The sequence below is a fragment of the Syngnathus scovelli genome, chromosome 4 (assembly GCF_024217435.2).
Source record: "Syngnathus scovelli strain Florida chromosome 4, RoL_Ssco_1.2, whole genome shotgun sequence".
Taxonomy (NCBI): domain Eukaryota; kingdom Metazoa; phylum Chordata; class Actinopteri; order Syngnathiformes; family Syngnathidae; genus Syngnathus; species Syngnathus scovelli.
Window position 1 is genome coordinate 5668098 of NC_090850.1, and position 16981 is coordinate 5685078.

The window sequence follows — 16981 nt, forward strand, 5'->3', positions numbered from 1 at the left end:
TTAATTTCAAGGCCATTATTTGGTATGATATGACGGTGTCTAGCTAAGTAGACTGTTCTATCAAAAAATGTGAGAGTGAAGGAGGAGGTTTGATTTGTAATCTGACATTTGGTCCCATTTTTGAAGAGCATAGATTGTTTTTGTTTGTTTATTTTTTAAGATACCGTACAGGTCGACAGGTCGACTCGGTGTATAAGTCGACCCCCTAAAACTCGACGGAAATTTACGATTTTATGATATATCCTTTGTATTGCACCTCCGGCCCTCCCTGTGTGGAGTTTGCATGTTCTCCCCGGGCCCGCGTGGGTTTTCTCCGGGCGCTCCGGTTTCCTCCCACATTCCAAAAACATGCTTGGTAGGCCGATTGAAGACTCCAAATTGTCCCTAGGTGTGAGTGTGAGTGCGAATGGTTGTCTGTCTCTGTGTGCCCTGCGATTGGCTGGCAACCGGTTCAGGGTGTACCCCGCCTACTGCCCGATGACGGCTGAGATAGGCTCCAGCACGCCCGCGACCCCCGTGGGGACTAAGCGGTTCAGAAAATGGATGGATGGATGGATATATATCCTTTGTATAAGTCGAGCTCAATTGTTGCATTATATTAAACTTCAAAATTCAATATGCGAAATTTATTGACGAAATGTGTTCAAATTCCGCGCATGCGGCTGTTTATAAGCACCGCGGAGGAGATCGCGGCCGGCGAGCTCGCGCACGCCGCCCGGCACCCACGGGAGGCCGGAAATAGCTCCAAGCCGAGCGGATCGGCACTTTATAAGCACCGCGGAGGAGATCGCGGCCGGCGAGCTCGCGCACGCCGCCCGGCACCAACGGGAGGCCGGAAATAGCTCCAAGCCGAGCGGATCGGCACTTTATAAGCACTGCGGAGGAGATCGCGGCCGGCGAGCTCGCGCACGCCGCCCGGCACCAACGGGAGGCCGGAAATAGCTCCAAGCCGAGCGGATCGGCACTTTATAAGCACCGCGGAGGAGATCGCGGCCGGCGAGCTCGCGCACGCCGCCCGGCACCAACGGGAGGTCGGAAATAGCTCCAAGCCGAGCGGATCGGCACTTTATAAGCACCGCGGAGGAGATCGCGGCCGGCGAGATCGCGGCCGGCGAGCTCGCGCACGCCGCCCGGCACCAACGGGAGGCCGGAAATAGCTCCAAGCCGAGCGGATCGGCACTTTATAAGCACCGCGGAGAAGATCGCAGCCGGCGAGCTCGCGCACGCCGCCCGGCACCAACGGGAGGCCGGAAATAGCTCCAAGCCGAGCAAATCGGCACTTTATAAGCACCGCGGAGGAGATCGCGGCGCCTCATTGGACTTCCAGCGGCCGGCGAGCTCGCGCACGCCGCCCGGCACCAACGGGAGGCCGGAAATAGCTCCAAGCCGAGCGGATCGGCACTTTATAAGCACCGCGGAGGAGATTGCGGCGCCTCATTGGACTTCCAGCGGCCGGCGAGCTCGCGCACGCCGCCCGGCACCAACGGGAGGCCGGAAATAGCTCCAAGCCGAGCGGATCGGCACTTTATAAGCACCGCGCAGGAGATCGCGGCGCCTCATTGGACTTCCAGCGGGCCGCGCACTCGCGCACGCCGCCCGGTTCAAATTTTCTAAGTGCAACGCACAATGAGATGCATGAGAAACGGCCTTGGTTACCATCACATTTGAAGCGATGAATACGAAGTTAAATTTTATGACTCGGTGTATAAGTCGAGGTCGATTTTTTTCGGTCGATTTTGGATCGAAAAAGGTCGACCAATACACCGGCAAATACGGTATGTTTAACAGTTTATCTCGGTGCAGTAAGGATATAGCAATTTTGCAAAACTTAAAATTGGAAATTAAAAAGCAAAATTACATTCTCATTTTCCCAGATGTGAGGGAAATTGAAAGATAAGGAAGACGAAGAAAAGATAAAAAAAGAACTTGCTGTTGCACAGACAGGAAGATGATGACACAGTGTCAGCACGAGCTCGCTTAAAAACCACAGCTGAGAATGTGATGAGCGAAGATGAGAAAAATGATCAAATTACAAAGACAGATGTTGTGGCACGGCAAAGCGAACCATCCTTTCCGTCTTTGTACCCCAAATTAAACAACTCATTGCTTCCTATAATTTGAGAGGTGATGAAGTACAACAGGTTTTCATGGCATCCTTAACCAAACATTGGGCAAGTGTTAAAGGCACCTGGAGTCCTTTTGATCTCCAGGGCCGTCCATTGGAATATAACGGGGTGTCATTACAAATACAAATTGACCAACTATTGCAGGATAGAAATAATATTTCAACGTAGAGCAAATTACACAGACATTGGCCGGACTAAACAAAAACAAGATAAGTTGTTTGAAGACTTTAGGCACAGACCAGAAAGAGTGTTCAACTGATGTCTATGATCAACAACTCAGAAATGCTCTACATGCATATTTGCGACCAGTATTATGTCGACAACGAATAAATTCGACAATTTTTTTCCCTATTAAATGGTGCCGTTTGGGTTTGAAGTACATAGTCGCTTCAAAGGAGGAAAAGCATGATTTAAGATACGCGATTGATCAATGAGAAGGCTATCCCTTGTGCCAGGGGTGTCAAACTCATTTGTTCGCGGGCCGCGGTTTAGTCATGGCTTCTTTTGGAGGGCCGGTATGACTGTCATACCCGAGTAGATGTGTGAGCGCCTCATATTGTGGGAGCTGCGGAACAAGGTGACGAGTACCTCGCTTTCAATTCAGACAAGTAAAAACTGGTCTAATATTTAAAATTTAACATATTACTAAAAGTGAAGATAATTTGCGATTCGACTGATGGCACATGTATATGAAGCACAATTTGACACCTGTGCCTTATACAAAGGTAAAAATGGATTGGATTTTGATGAAACGGATGTGGACATCCACATATTCCATTAGAGTTTAAATTGCTTGCAATGTAATTGCGATTTAATTAACACCTGTGTGATTGATTGATTGAGTGATTGAGTGAGTGAGTGAGTGAGTGAGTGAGTGAGTGAGTGAGTGAGTGAGTGAGTGAGTGAGTGAGTGAGTGAGTGAGTGAGTGAGTGAGTGAGTGAGTGAGTGGGTTGGGTTTGAGTGAGTGAGTGAGTGAGTGAGTGAGTGAGTGAGTGAGTGAGTGAGTGAGTGAGTGAGTGAGTGAGTGAGTGAGTGAGTGAGTGAGTGAGTGAGTGAGTGAGTGAGTGAGTGAGTTTTTTGTCGCCTGCACGTCATCTTTCCTGCATGGCTACGTTGCTGTCTCAGCCGCACCTGACCGTTGAAAGATGCGAGACACTCAATCCTGCCACTCTCATTCCCCTTCCTGATAACGGCGAATTCCATGATTGTGTCGATGCCGCCCAAGAAATTGCAAAGGCTCGGCCTGATTTGGAAGATACGCTTCTGCCAGATGGTCATGTGGTTTTTGTTGATGGGTCTTCTAAGAAAAATGAATCTGGTGTGACCCTTACTGGGTATGCCATTGTTACTGCCGACATGGTTTTGGAGGCTGCTAAACTGCCATCCAATATGTCTGCACAGGCCGCTGAGCTCATTGCTTTGACTGGGGCCTGCAAATTGTTTGCAAACAAATCCGTCTGGACTGATAGTCAGTATGCTTTTGCTACAGTGCACGTTTTTGCTCAGCAGTGGAGCAACCGTGGCATGATAACTTCTGCAGGGAAGCCCGTCACCCATTCCACATTACTGACTCAACTTTTGGACGCTGTCCAGCTACCTTTAAAGGTAGCGGTTTGCAAATGTGCTGCTCACACTGCAAGCTCTGATCCTGTTTCTCTCGGTGATGCTTTTGCTGACAAATCCGCTAAGGCCGCTGCAGAGGGCCTGCTCCATGTCCTCTCGCCTCTCACAGCTCATGATTCGATGTCACACATCTCCCCCTGATGTGTTGCTTGACATGCAGTCTCAGAGCCCCTCCCAGAAACGTCTCTCTTGGGAAAAACGGGGTGCAACTAAAAACACTGTTGGTCTTTTTGTGTGACCTTTGGGCAAACCTGTCTTGCCTCGTAACTTGTTCAAATGGGTTGCTATTTCGAGTCATGGGGTCACCCATGTCTCGACGGGGGGTATGGTGAAACAAGTTGAAGCTATTTATACAACATACGGCTTTGCAGCTTTTTCACAACAATTTTGCAGAGCGTGTTTGAGCTGTACTAAACATAACCCACAAGGCAATTTAGGACCTCAGAGAGGGAAATTCCCGACTCCGTTGTATCCGTTTCAGACAATACTTATCGATTATATCCAATTACATAAATGTGAAGGGAAAGAATATTGTTTGGTCATAATAGACGCATTTTCTGAATGGGTAGAAACATTTCCTACCAAACATGCTGATGCACTCACGGTGGCAAAGGCCTTATGCAAAGACATCATTCCAAGATACGGTATTCCAGAAAAGATTTACAGCGACAATGGTCCACATTTTGTAAATCAGATAGTGCATAACATTGGGAGAATGTTCCACATAAATCTAAAGAACCATTGTTCCTATTGTTCACAATCAGTTGTTGAGAGATCTAACGCGACTATAAAAAACAGATTAAAGAAATGTATGGAAGAAACCAAACGACCATGGACTCAGTGCTTAGACCTTACAAGTACAACAGGGCTAACTCCCTATGAAACTATGTATGGAAGACCTTACAGGCTTCCTCATTTCAAGAACACATGGGAGATCCCCGAGAAAGCCACGTTAGCTGATTACATGAGAAAAATGTTGGAACGTCAAAAGAATCTAACCAATAACACTGATAGTGAACCCATTTCTCCGCAGGAAGACCCCAAAGTGGTACTGGGAAACTGGGTTTTGATCAAGAGTATCATGAGGAAGAATTGGCATTCACCTAAGTGGGAAGGTCCCTTTTTGGTACTACTCACGACACCTAGTGCTTTGAAAATAGCCGAACGCAACACGTGGATTCATTTATCTCATTGTAAAAAGGTGATCTCTGCAGACCCAACCAAAGTACGGAAGGTGAGCAAAGTCTGGTAATAGTGCCTGATCCTGGTGCCAAGATCCAGGGTTGACACGAAAGCTAGCAGAAGCCAATTTCCAAGACACCAACCCGAAGCTCAGGGTGTTGACTCTGAGGAGATCCAAAACATGAGCATTAGAGAGTCATTTGGTGAGTGCTTTAATCGGGCTGTAGCCTGCGCAAAGTCTACCATGTGCTTTTGGTTGCTTTTGCTGGTTTGTGTTACCATTATAATTTTTCCGGGAGTTATTTTATTTGTATGGATAGAGTACCATGAGCCTCGAACATTCTTCTCTCAGGCAGCTACCAACGCTAATTCTAATCGATATGGCTCATGGGGGAAAAATTGCTAGACATAAGCGCGACACTAAATCCCCTTTTGATCAGGTTGTTTGTATTCCAGTAACCGTCTGCGTTCCAACTTGCGTACCATGGCTTTTGTCTTGGACTTACAATAACTCATTAATGTTTACTGTGGCTCCTAATACATCTTCTTCTATTATTTTACCTATGAAAAGTTTGAAAGGTTTTGAAATGGTCACCCCGCTTTCTGGTTCCAGTGAAGAGGCTGTGTTCTTTGCTAAACGAGTAACTTTGAAGAATCAGGGCACAAGCCTCCTTTTGACTCTTACACTCCCTGATGGTCAAATTCGTCCTCCAAATGCCACCTTGTTTAACACTTCTTGTTGGGGTTTTCAACTGTGGGCTTGGTCCTCTGGAATCGATCCTCACTTTCCTATTGCTATTTGCATTAATAAAACAATGTCGGTCGCAGACCGTCCCGTTACAAATAATTACACCCTGTCAGCAGGAGCAAAAATCACAAGTATGCTCCTCACTGATGTAGACAGCTATTTTGTGGCCTCCACAGGGATAAGCGGTCAAACCAACAACTGGCTTCTTATGGCTAAGCAGGCCGCGAAGATGGCTAACACCAGTTGCATTGCATGCATGGGTCCAAGACCACTTTTTGAAAATCATACCTGCAAATATAGTTCCTAAGTGTGCTGTTGTTTTAATGTTAAACTCATCCATTTCACCCACTCATGATTGTTTTAAATGGGATAAGGTTTACCCTGTTGCCTCTATGATAAAATCTAAATCCCTTTTTTCGTCCGATGTAGCTAATCTACATGCATTAGATTACCTGGTACCGGTGAGAAGCTCGGCGCCCTACCTACTCCATGGTGTGGGTCCATGACCAAGGTCACTGCCCCTTTTTTGCCCATTGCTCGTAGTGATATTTCGTTTTGGTGTAATAGTAACAAACTTTATGATAGGTTGCCTTTCAACAGCTCCGGAATTTGCGCTTTGGTAACCCTATTGCTACCTGTTCATTTGATACCGATGTCCTCTTATGATCTAACATCTTTTGCTAAGTCCGTAGTGCCCGTATTCTGGCCGAGAACGAAACGAAACGCCGAATGGCGGGGCACAGCTAATCCAACCTACATCGACGCCATTGGTGTTCCTAGAGGAGTACCGGATGAGTATAAGCTGGTGAATCAGATAGCAGCTGGTTTTGAATCCGCCCTGTGTTGGTGGTGTACTATTAACAAAAATGTTGACAGGATTAACTACGTCCATTACAACGTGCAGAGGCTTGGAAACTGGTCCGAGGCGGGTTTCAAGGCGGTCCACTCCCAACTGGCCGCTACTTCCCTCATGGCTTTCCAGAATCGAATGGCCCTTGACATGCTACTCTCAAAAGAGGGCGGTGTCTGCCATTTTGACCTTGTGTGGATGTTGTTGCATTCCTTGTCTCCGATCCCTAATTAACAGGCTAGTTACAACTGCTATCTCTCCACCAGCTGAGACTTTCCCGTTGCTCCAAAGGGATGACCTTTCGATTGACGGGGGTTCCTTCTCTAGTGACGACCCCGTCGGCGATTCTATTGTGGTAAACCTGTCCGGTTTGTTTCCTGAACCTGGCTTTGCCGATTATGACTCAGTTTCCTCCCGGGTGTAAGTTAGTTCTTGCGAAATGTGATCCCTTGGCTGAAAATCTTTTTGAAGTGGCCATATGGGTGATGTGTTGGTCTCCGGGAACTTATGATAAACAGGGGGTAATTGTTAGATAAATTGTATATATATGTTATCATGCGTTCCCTAATGGGTACTTATTAATAAAATTATTGCACAGAATGCTTGCTGTTTCGCCTTGCAGACGTCCACCAGACCACAACAAGTCATATGATGCTGTCTGGAGCTTCCTGACCTTCCAAGAAACCTGTTGATAGCTCAAACTATTTTGTTGATGTCTGCACATGGCATTTCGTCTATGCACTCTTCATGTTTCTCATGGCATCCTGTCTGCGACTTCTAGTTTCACATAGAATCTCGTTTCTTCTCTCATGAGACAAAGCCCACGCTTCCCCCCCACCTATCAGGGGCTAGTCTCACATTGTAGGTAGGGCATTCCTGAATAAAAAGAGTGAGGAGTGTAAACAGACCTTTAGTGTATTTCGGGACTGCTGTAAGTCTGATTGCACTCCTCGCGAGAAAAGACTCAACATTCTGCCTCACTGGTTTTGTCTGCTGATTCTTTTGCTGATTTTGAACCTAACAACATGGGTTTGGTAAACAGCTCTTTATTTAACAAAACAGGAGTTCAACGAGCCAACAACTACTGGACTGTAACGATAAAAATATATACAAGTTGCTACACGAAATAAAATATATCGAATAAGTATAACATAAATACGTTTTTCAAACCTTGTGTCACTCCAAATCATTAAATCCTTCAAATGTGGAGCCCTTTGTCATGCTTGTCATCCCGTGATAGAATCCTTTGTCCTTATATAAAAAAACGCCGCGCTGCCGACGTCACTTGCAGGTCAAATTACAGTAATCCCTTGCTACATCGTGGTTTGTTTATCGCGGTTTCACTACATCGCGGATTTTTGAATTTTCAAAATTTGCGCAAAAATTCACATATAAGTCGCTCCTGAGTATAAGTCGCCCCCCCCCACCCAAATTATGAAGAAAAAAAAAAAGAGATTTATAGTCCGAAAATTACGGTAGGTCCCATTGAGGTCCCCCCACCAAAACAATGGAATGTGCAGGAGGAGCTCTCTCCGGCACCCCCGAGAAAGACTCCAAAACTTGTGGGCACTTCTATGTTCCCTGCTTGCTGACTAGGTCTGAGTGCTGTCCTCTGTCTCAACTTATTCTTATTTTCTTCCAATATCCAACCATGGAATTCGTGAGGGGGGCTCTCGACTCCATCAAATAAAAATAAAAATAAAAATAAAAATAAAAATAAAAATAAAAATAAAAATAAAAAATAAATGTCAACGAGAGGAGCCGGCAGGGGGTTCCAGGAATTAACAAGTGGAAAACGGTTTGCCTATCAATACTGCCCATAGAGGATGTGGAAGAGATCTATATGATTGGTCTTCCAATAACAGGCATATTGCTGTTTTGAGTTAGCAGTTTTCCTGGTCTATTGCAATAGTGTTACATGTCGTCCCATCCTGGAAAAGTTCCTTCACTACCAAGATAAGCTAAAGATTCTGCAGCTGGTCAGGGAGAGAGGAGATCTTATCTATACAGGGGCTCGGGTCTACGTATTCCCCGATTTCAGCGCTGCACTCTTCCAAAAACGGTTCAATTTGATGTCGTTAAAAAGAAGCTCCTTGCTGCCGACTTCAAATACTCTCATGTATCCCTGTACACTGAGTGTGATGGTGGAAGGGAAATCAAAGTTTATCAGATCTCCTGAAGAAGCTGAGATTCTTCTTGATGATCTCTCTCCTCTCCTGGTATGAGTTAGGGCTGTGAGTACCCCCCCCCCGCCCATTTTTAGTTTTCACCAATTGACTACATTGACTATTATGCACCCATAATTCTCAGCATTACCACTTTGCGTTTAATTCTACCACAGAAACTGAGTACTTTTAAAATGTTTTCCCTACCGACTGCAGTGAGCACTATGGTGCCTGATTTGTTTTCTGTAAACTGAAAATCGGATGATGTCATCTGTTGTAACGACTGATGAACAACTGGTGAATTATACTGTCATAAAATTTGATTTGACACTTTCTGTTATTGTATTGAACTTCTGACTGATTACCTATGATTCTATAATATCTATGATAGGATGGATGTGTCCTATATTTTGTTTCATCTATTTGTAGATGGTGTGCGCATTACAGTGGTCCTGCTGGCTATGTGTGATTGCCCTTCTTAATTCTATTTTAATTTCCGTCCTGGCTATACAGTTGTTCTGCGGTGCAAGATTTTGGCAATCACAATAGAAAAGCAAGAAAAAAATAAATACCAAACTGGAGACCTACATGTGCGCAGCCATCTTGAAATATAAATAAATTAAATTCATAACTGTGCTGTCTCGCCGCCATCTTGAAAAACAGTATTTTTCAGACTAAACGCCGCTCCGGAGTACAAGTCGCATCAGACATAAAATGCACCATAAAGGGGAAAAAAAACATATATAAGTCACACCGGAGTTTAAGTCGCATTTTGGGGGAAATTTATTTGATAAAAATCCAACACCAAGAACAGACATGAACTGTTAGGGTTGATAGATTAGTTTGATCCTATGCTTATGTTGGAATGTAACCTGTAATAATTAACCAAACGTATCCTGTCTTAACAAAGTAGTAGAACAAAGTGCTGAGATCCTTTGAACTGATTGACCAGCTGCGGAGGAAGCAATCAAAGTTGTTCTGTTTACACAACATCGTAAAACACCCCCTGCTATGATTTGACCAGAGGCCAGGGGTTTATCCCCACCCTGTCCACTCTCACCCCCACCCTGTTTCTCTCAATAAATATGCTCTTGCAAGAGGTCTGAGTCAGACTTGGTTTGATCATTGCTGTATGCACAGCGATGAATGACCTCTCTACTTGCAACTGCTTAAAGGGCATACTGTCTCCCGTGTGGTTCTTGCAAAATAAGTTAGAGTGAGCACCACTCTAACATGACCCAGCAACTACAGGCTAAACGATACGGTATGCTAACGTGACATTAACATTAACAGTGTTTCAAATAACTAACATAAATAACACGTTTATCAAACCATCTGTGTCACTCCAAATCATTAAATCCATCGAATTCTTCGTCCTTTGTGTAAACACGTCGCGTGTGCGGCGCGCCGCTGACGTCGGACTCGTCATCAGTTGCAATTCAAATTATTCCACAGGCCCATATATAAACTATATATCAAACTATAATATAAAGAACAATTTTATCAAACCATCCGTGTCACTCCAAATCATTAAATCCATCAAAATCTTTATCCTCTATGTCACTTAAAAAACAAAAAAAAGAATAGCTGTTGACTCGGGAACTCTATGCGCTGCTGACGTCAGAGTCATCGTCAGTTGCAGCTCCAATTATTCCACAGATCTACGTATATAACTTGTTTCACAAAACATGAGGTCAACATATGTGTGTGCTCCAAGCAAGCGCCCTGAATCGCTCTTCCTGTCGCCCTCCTTTACAACCTTGCAAGACAATCGAAAACAACTGAAGTCTAACAACATAGATGTTGCTACCCTAAATAAACTATATATCAAATAACTAAAACATAAATAACAAGTTTATCGAACCATCTGTGTCACTCCAAATCATTAAATCTCCTGACTCCGGAAGTCAGTGAATGGAACTCATTGTCAGTGGGGCTCCAATTATTCCACAGCCATAGTGCGCCCTCATGCGTTTTAAAGTGAAAATAACATGTGAAGTGATCAACTATACGAGTAAGTAAGTAATGTGTTAATGATCAAGTAAAAAATTGTGGATAATTACACATATAAGTCGCTCCTGACTATAAATCACCCCCTACCCAAACTATGAAAAGGAACGTGACTTATAGTCCGAAAAATACGATAAATAAATAAAATTCTGAACTGTGCTGCCTTGACTGTAAATGCACAAATATAACCACTTTTTTTTTTCCTTTGATGGTGCCGCTTGAGTGGCAGTCTGTTACAGCAGCTCTGACCTATCTTTCCTTCTTTTAATATTTTTCTATGTTTTCTAGTGAGATTTTTGTTGTTTTCTCCTTCTCACGTTGCTGATTAGGTTAGTGCACGGCTATGGATGTTCACATTGTAACATTCGTAGTTTGTTCCTTACTGCTTTTGGAACTTTTTAGTGCGGCGTCGGGTGATCCATCCATACTCGGCTCCATTGTCTACACCCGCGATCAGCTGTTAGCCTTCCTTGTGCGGAGCGGCCGGAGACCTCCAAGGAGATACAGCCACGGAGAAGAGCATGCCGAGCGGGAGTAAAGCGCAGGCAGTGGAAGAGGCGGTTTAAATCGTGCCTGCCGTCGGTCATCATGGGGAACGTGAGATCTCTTCAAAGCAAGATGGAAGAGCTAACAGCGCTAGCCTGGATGCAGAGGATATATCGCCAATGCAGTCTCATGTGCTTCACGGAGAGGTGGCTGAATGATGTCTCGCCCGACTCACACTTCTCCCTGGACGGATTTCAAGTGGTGCGGGCTACAGGAGAGCTACGGAGAGCGGTAAGAGGAGAGGAGGGGTACTCGCTGTGTTTGTGAACGATAGATGTTGCCATCCCGGACACGTCAGTGTTAAGGAGCAGCTCTGCTCCAGTGACTTGGAGCTGTTGGTGGTTAGCATGCGACCGTACTACCTCCCGAGGGAGTTTTCACATGTTATTGCTATAACTATGTACATCCCTCCCTCGGCTGTCGCTGCTACCGCTACGAACCGGATCCACATTATCGTTTCTAAGCTTCAAACTCAGCATCCCCAGTCCCTCCTCCTCATCTCCGGGGACTTCAATCATGCTTACCTGGCCTCTTCCCTCCCCACCTTTACGCAATATGTCAATTGCCACACCAAAAACAATAGAACTTTGGACCTGTTTTATGCTAATGTCAAGGATGCATACATCTCATCCCCCCCTCCCCCCACTTGGTCGCTCAGATCACAACCTCGTCCATCTGGTCGCAGACTACACCCCGGTGATGACAGCATGATTCACTGCATTACGGACTACATTAAATTCTGTGCCCTCCAAGTTGGTCCGGTGTTTTCCCAACAACAAACCCTGGGTGTCTTCCGAGATAAAGGCTCTGCTTAATGAGAAGAAGAAAGCCTTAAGTTCGGGGGACATGGTGGAGCTGCGTAGAGTCCAGATGGAACTCCGACTGAAGATCAGGAAGGGGGAGGAGAACTACGGGGAGGAGAATGGAGAAGCAAATGGAGCTTAACAACACCAAGGACATCTGGAGGGGTCTGCAATCCATCTCAGGCCATGGTAAAGGGGTTGATCGGAAACCATCTGGTGGGGACAAGGACTGGGCGGATGAACTCAATCTGTTCTTCAACAGATTTGATTCCGCCTCCCTCCCGCCCCTTCACCCCTCTACTTTCCCGGCCTGACCCCCCCCCCCCCCCCGCACCTCAGCCTGCCACCTTTAACACTCCAGCCCCCCCGCCGGCTCACCAACCCACTCTCACCCCCCCCCCCCCCCCCCCCCCCCCGAAGACACTCTTCAGTCTGCACTCCACCACCCCAGTCTTCCAACACCCCCCTCTCCTTTACAGTTCTTTAGGTGAGGAGTCACCTCAGAAAGATCAAGGCAGGGAAGGCCCCAGACGGCATCTGTCCGAGACTGCTCAAGGACTGTGCGGACCAGCTGAGTGGCGTGGTCATGTACCTGTTCAACCTGGGCCTGAACAAAGTTCCAGCCCTGTGGAAAACCTCCTGCGTGGTCCCCGTACTGAAGGTGCCGCGCCCCAAGGAGCCTAACCACTTCAGACCTATTGCCTTGACTTCCCACCTGATGAAGAGTATGGAGAGGATCATCCTGGGTCACCTGCGTTCACTGGTGGGAGCGCAGCTGGACCCCCTGTAGTTTGCTTACTGGCCTGTTGTTGGGGTGGACGACGCAGTGATTTATTTACTGTCGAGATCACTGCTTCACCTGGAGGACATCGGGAGCACTGGGAGGATCATGTTCTCTCATTTCTCCAGCGCTTTTAACACCGTCCAGCCGTCACTGCTCATGGTGAAGATGGAGAAGGCGGGTATGGACCAGTGCCTGGCTGCATGGACAACAGACTTCCTGACCAACAGGCCGCAGTATGTGAGGTTACACCGCTGTGAGTCTGACGTGGTGTGCTGCAGCACAGGTGTCCCCCAGGGTACGGAGCTCTCTCCTTTCCTTTTCACCTTGTACACTTCGGACTTTACCCACGACACCGCACACTGCCACACCCAGATGTTCTCCAACGACACAGCCATTGGTGGATATGTTTCGGTGGGGAACGATCTGGAATACAGGACGGCCATCAAGGACTTTGTCAGATAGTGTGAGCTCAACCAGCTTCAAGACGAAGGAGATGATTGTGAGCTTCGGGAGGACAGCACCCCACTTCACTCCGGTGAACATCCAGGGATCGGACATTGAAGTAGTGGAGAACTACAAATTCCTGGGTGTTCACCTTAGCAACAAACTGGACTGGACTGATCACAACCACGCCCTGTACAAGAAGGGCCAGAGTCGCCTCCACCTCCTGAGGAGACTGAGGTCCTTCGGTGTGTGCAGGGCTCTCCTCAGGACCTTCTATGACTCTGTGGTGGCCTCAGCAATCCTCTACGCTGTGGTCTGCTGGGGTGGGGGTAGTACGAACCAGGACAGGGGGAGACTAAATAAGATGGTCAGGAGAGCGAGCTGTCCTGGGCTGTCCCTTGGACTCCATTGAGGTTGTGGGTGAGAGGAGGACGTGATTAAGCTGAAATCCATCATGGACAACACCTCTCACCCTCTCCATGACATTGTGTGGTCCCTGAGCAGCTCCTTTAGCAAGAGATTCAAGATTCAAGAGTTTTTTATTCGCCATGTTTGAGCGTGCCAAACAAGGAATTTGACTTCGGTAAATCACAGCCTCTGTTCAACATTTAGGTGACTAACAACAACACTCAGGACATGTGAAGAACGAAAGATATTCTCAAACACCCCCTGATCTTAAACTCCCAAGAGGGCAAGGAAAAACTCAAAACTCCAATAATAGCAGCAGACTATTACACCCATGGTGTAGGAAGGAAAGATGCTGCAGGTCCTTCATTCCCACTGCTGTCAGATTCTACAACATGTGTGGCGCCTGATAAAATTGTGTTTCGTCTCTACAGATCCTAGTGGCACTTGTCTTTGTCCTTATCTGTTATTTATCCATTTTTACATTTGGCACTTGTCTCTTGTATCCTTGCAAGTAAATTTCCCTGCTGTGGGATAAATAAAGTTCTATCATCATCATTATCATCATCATCATCCCCCTAGTCCTTCAGAACATCCACTGGCTGAGTCCTAAGCGTTGCGTTCCTGCTCTGCATATTTGTGCTGTTGGTTCGGATCTACGCTGTTTGTATTCAGACCTGAAGCGAACCGCACCAGAGTTAATTTGGAAGCAAACCGAGACAACTCGAAAAAGTTGGTCTCGGTCCGTTTCTTTAATTCGCACCAGGATTTGTTTGTGTGTATTCACACCTGCACAAAAGGTCCGGACCAGCATTACAGTCAAACCCTGGTCCGTTTAAAGCGGACAAAACAGTCAGGTCTGAATACAACCTAACTATCCTAATGTGCCAGTTGCCGGCCAACGTGGAAGTTGTTTAACATATTGGCCAACCATTGATTGGCTTGGTATATTCTTTGAGAAGTATCTAAGAAAGAATACCATATTCCCCAATTTAGTACCTTCTATGTCCAAACCATGTGCATCTAACAGTGTTTACCAAAGAGGGTTTATCAACCGGGGAAAAAAGATACCTCAGTTACCTCAGTTCGTAATTCAGCTAGTTTCTTGTACATAGTGGTACGAGCTCCGAGTTCATCCTCCAGGTCTTCAGATATTCGACCAAGTTCATCTTGATGCTTTTCCCTCAACAGATTCAGCTGGTATAAATGGGAGAGACAAATAATGAGAATCATAATTATGGTATTAACATTAAAACGGTAAACAGTTAAACCAAAATGAAATTTCAAACACTTTTAGTACAGAATTACAAAATTACCATTTAAAGATGTAATAATACTGTGAGATGAGAGAGTGTGAGAGAGAGACAGAGAGCAAGTGAAAGAGATGGAAACAGACAGAGAGAGGGACATAAATAAGTTTATCGAACCATCTGTGTCACTCTAAATCATTAAATCAATCGAAATCTTCGTCCACTTATAAACAACTCCGCTGACTCAGGAAGTAAATGCGGCACTGACGTCAGACTCGTCGTCAGTTGCGGTTCTAATTATTCCACAGGCCTATATAACTATATATCAACTACCGTATTTTCCGGACTATAAATGGCAGTTTTTTTCATAGTTTGGCTGGGAGAGCGACTTCTAATCAGGACCAACTTATATGTGAAATTATTAACACATTATTACTTGATCATCAACACATATTTATTAGTATAGTTGATCACTCCACATGTTATTTCATATGTTATCAAATCGCATGAGGTCGCACTCAGCCTGTGGAATAATTGGATCTGCAACTGACAATGAGTCTGAATCCATTCACTGACTTCCGGAGTAAGGAGTTGTTTATAACACAGAGGACAGAGATTGACACAGAGGACGGATATTTCGATGGATTTAATGATTTGGAGTGACATGGATTGCTTGATAAACATATTTATGTTATAGTTATTTGATATATAGTTAATTTAGTGTATCAACTTATAGTATAAGACTTTTTTTCTGCTCGTCAGTCAACCTGGGCAAGTTACTTTCCTTCAAAAATACTTTCATTCCATTCCTTGATGTTTGTGGTTGGGTATATAACTTCTGATACTATTGCTCAAAGCAAGTTTGTGTTACATTAAATTTATATTGCATTACGTTTGAGGTTGGGTCTTCTACTTTGTAAATTGTGTTCTCTTCTTGCTGTTTCTTTAGTCTGTATACTAAAAGTTTACCGGCTTTCCCTCCTCCATAATATCTTGGTTCGTGAAAATTAATTTACTTTGCATGTTTCTATGATAGATCTCATTTAATTTGTTCTTTTTATCAATGATTCATTCTCTAATCATGGGGTCATTCATGCCTTTGTGTTTTTGTTCTAAGAGTGTGAGTTCCTTTTGTAACCTATCCATCTCCTCTTGACTACTCTTCTTTAAGTAAGTTCCATATCTTATTAGTTTGCCTCTAATTACCGCCTTGCAAGCGTCCCACAATATTGGAGGGCAAGTCTCCCCATTGTCGTTGAGCGCTATATATTCAACCATGTCCTTCTTAATTTGTTCCATCATTTGATTTAATATATCATTGTCAAGCCTCAACAAGGTCTCTCTTCTACCCTGATCTAAATTTATTCTCAGATGTGATCCTGGAGATCCATGATACTAATGTCAAACTCACCTACCCTATTTAAATCTTTATCAAAAATAAAACGTTAGTCAATTCTCAAATAGGCCCTGTGTGCATTAGAATAATAGGGAGAGTCCTTGGTCGAATGATTCAGTTCCGTCCAAATATCTATTATTCCAATATATTTCATAATTCAATTACATTTTTTGTTGGCCCACCCCTGGGTTATATCTAAAACCAGACTATTTTCTGAAATAGGGAAGAATGATGTCTGTTATTATCAATTGAGCTGTCTTTTTCTTCTCTTATCAAAAATTAATTGGAAATTGCTATCAGTTCGGTGAAGCAGGAAAATATCGAATATTGGTATTGATAGAAAATAAAAGTTATTGTACATTCTTACATTTAAGTAATGTCTTTTAGGACATGTTTTGGGACATGTAAAAGCTTTGATTTTGAGCAATACATTTAATCACTAGTACACTAAACCACGTGTCTTACCTGTTTAAGGATTTCCTGTTTATTCTTGCCCAGCTCCTCGTATTTAAGTTTCCACTGACTGAGTTCTGTCTCCAGCTTCTCAATAGTCTTACTCAATTCTAGCTTTTCTCTGTGAATTACAAAAATATATAGGTGGTTATGCGGCCCGTGACAGGAAATTGTGTCAACCTCCATGATCCTTGC

General features: G+C 44.8%; 1 protein-coding gene across 7 annotated transcripts in view; it reads right to left on the reverse strand.

Annotated features, from left to right (window-relative positions):
* ccdc102a (coiled-coil domain containing 102A) overlaps nt 1-16981 on the reverse strand; it is a 215283-nt gene that overhangs the window by 87571 nt on the left and 110731 nt on the right. For all 7 annotated transcript variants that reach the window (XR_011086707.1, XM_068650373.1, XM_068650372.1 and 4 more), the window contains 2 exons: nt 16799-16907; nt 14768-14884 (listed from right to left, as the gene is read on the reverse strand). Coding sequence is in view for 6 of the 7 variants with exons in the window: in XM_068650373.1 (XP_068506474.1) it covers nt 14768-14884; nt 16799-16907 (226 nt within the window). In the remaining variant the exon portion in view is untranslated. The remainder of the gene's footprint in view (nt 1-14767; nt 14885-16798; nt 16908-16981) is intronic.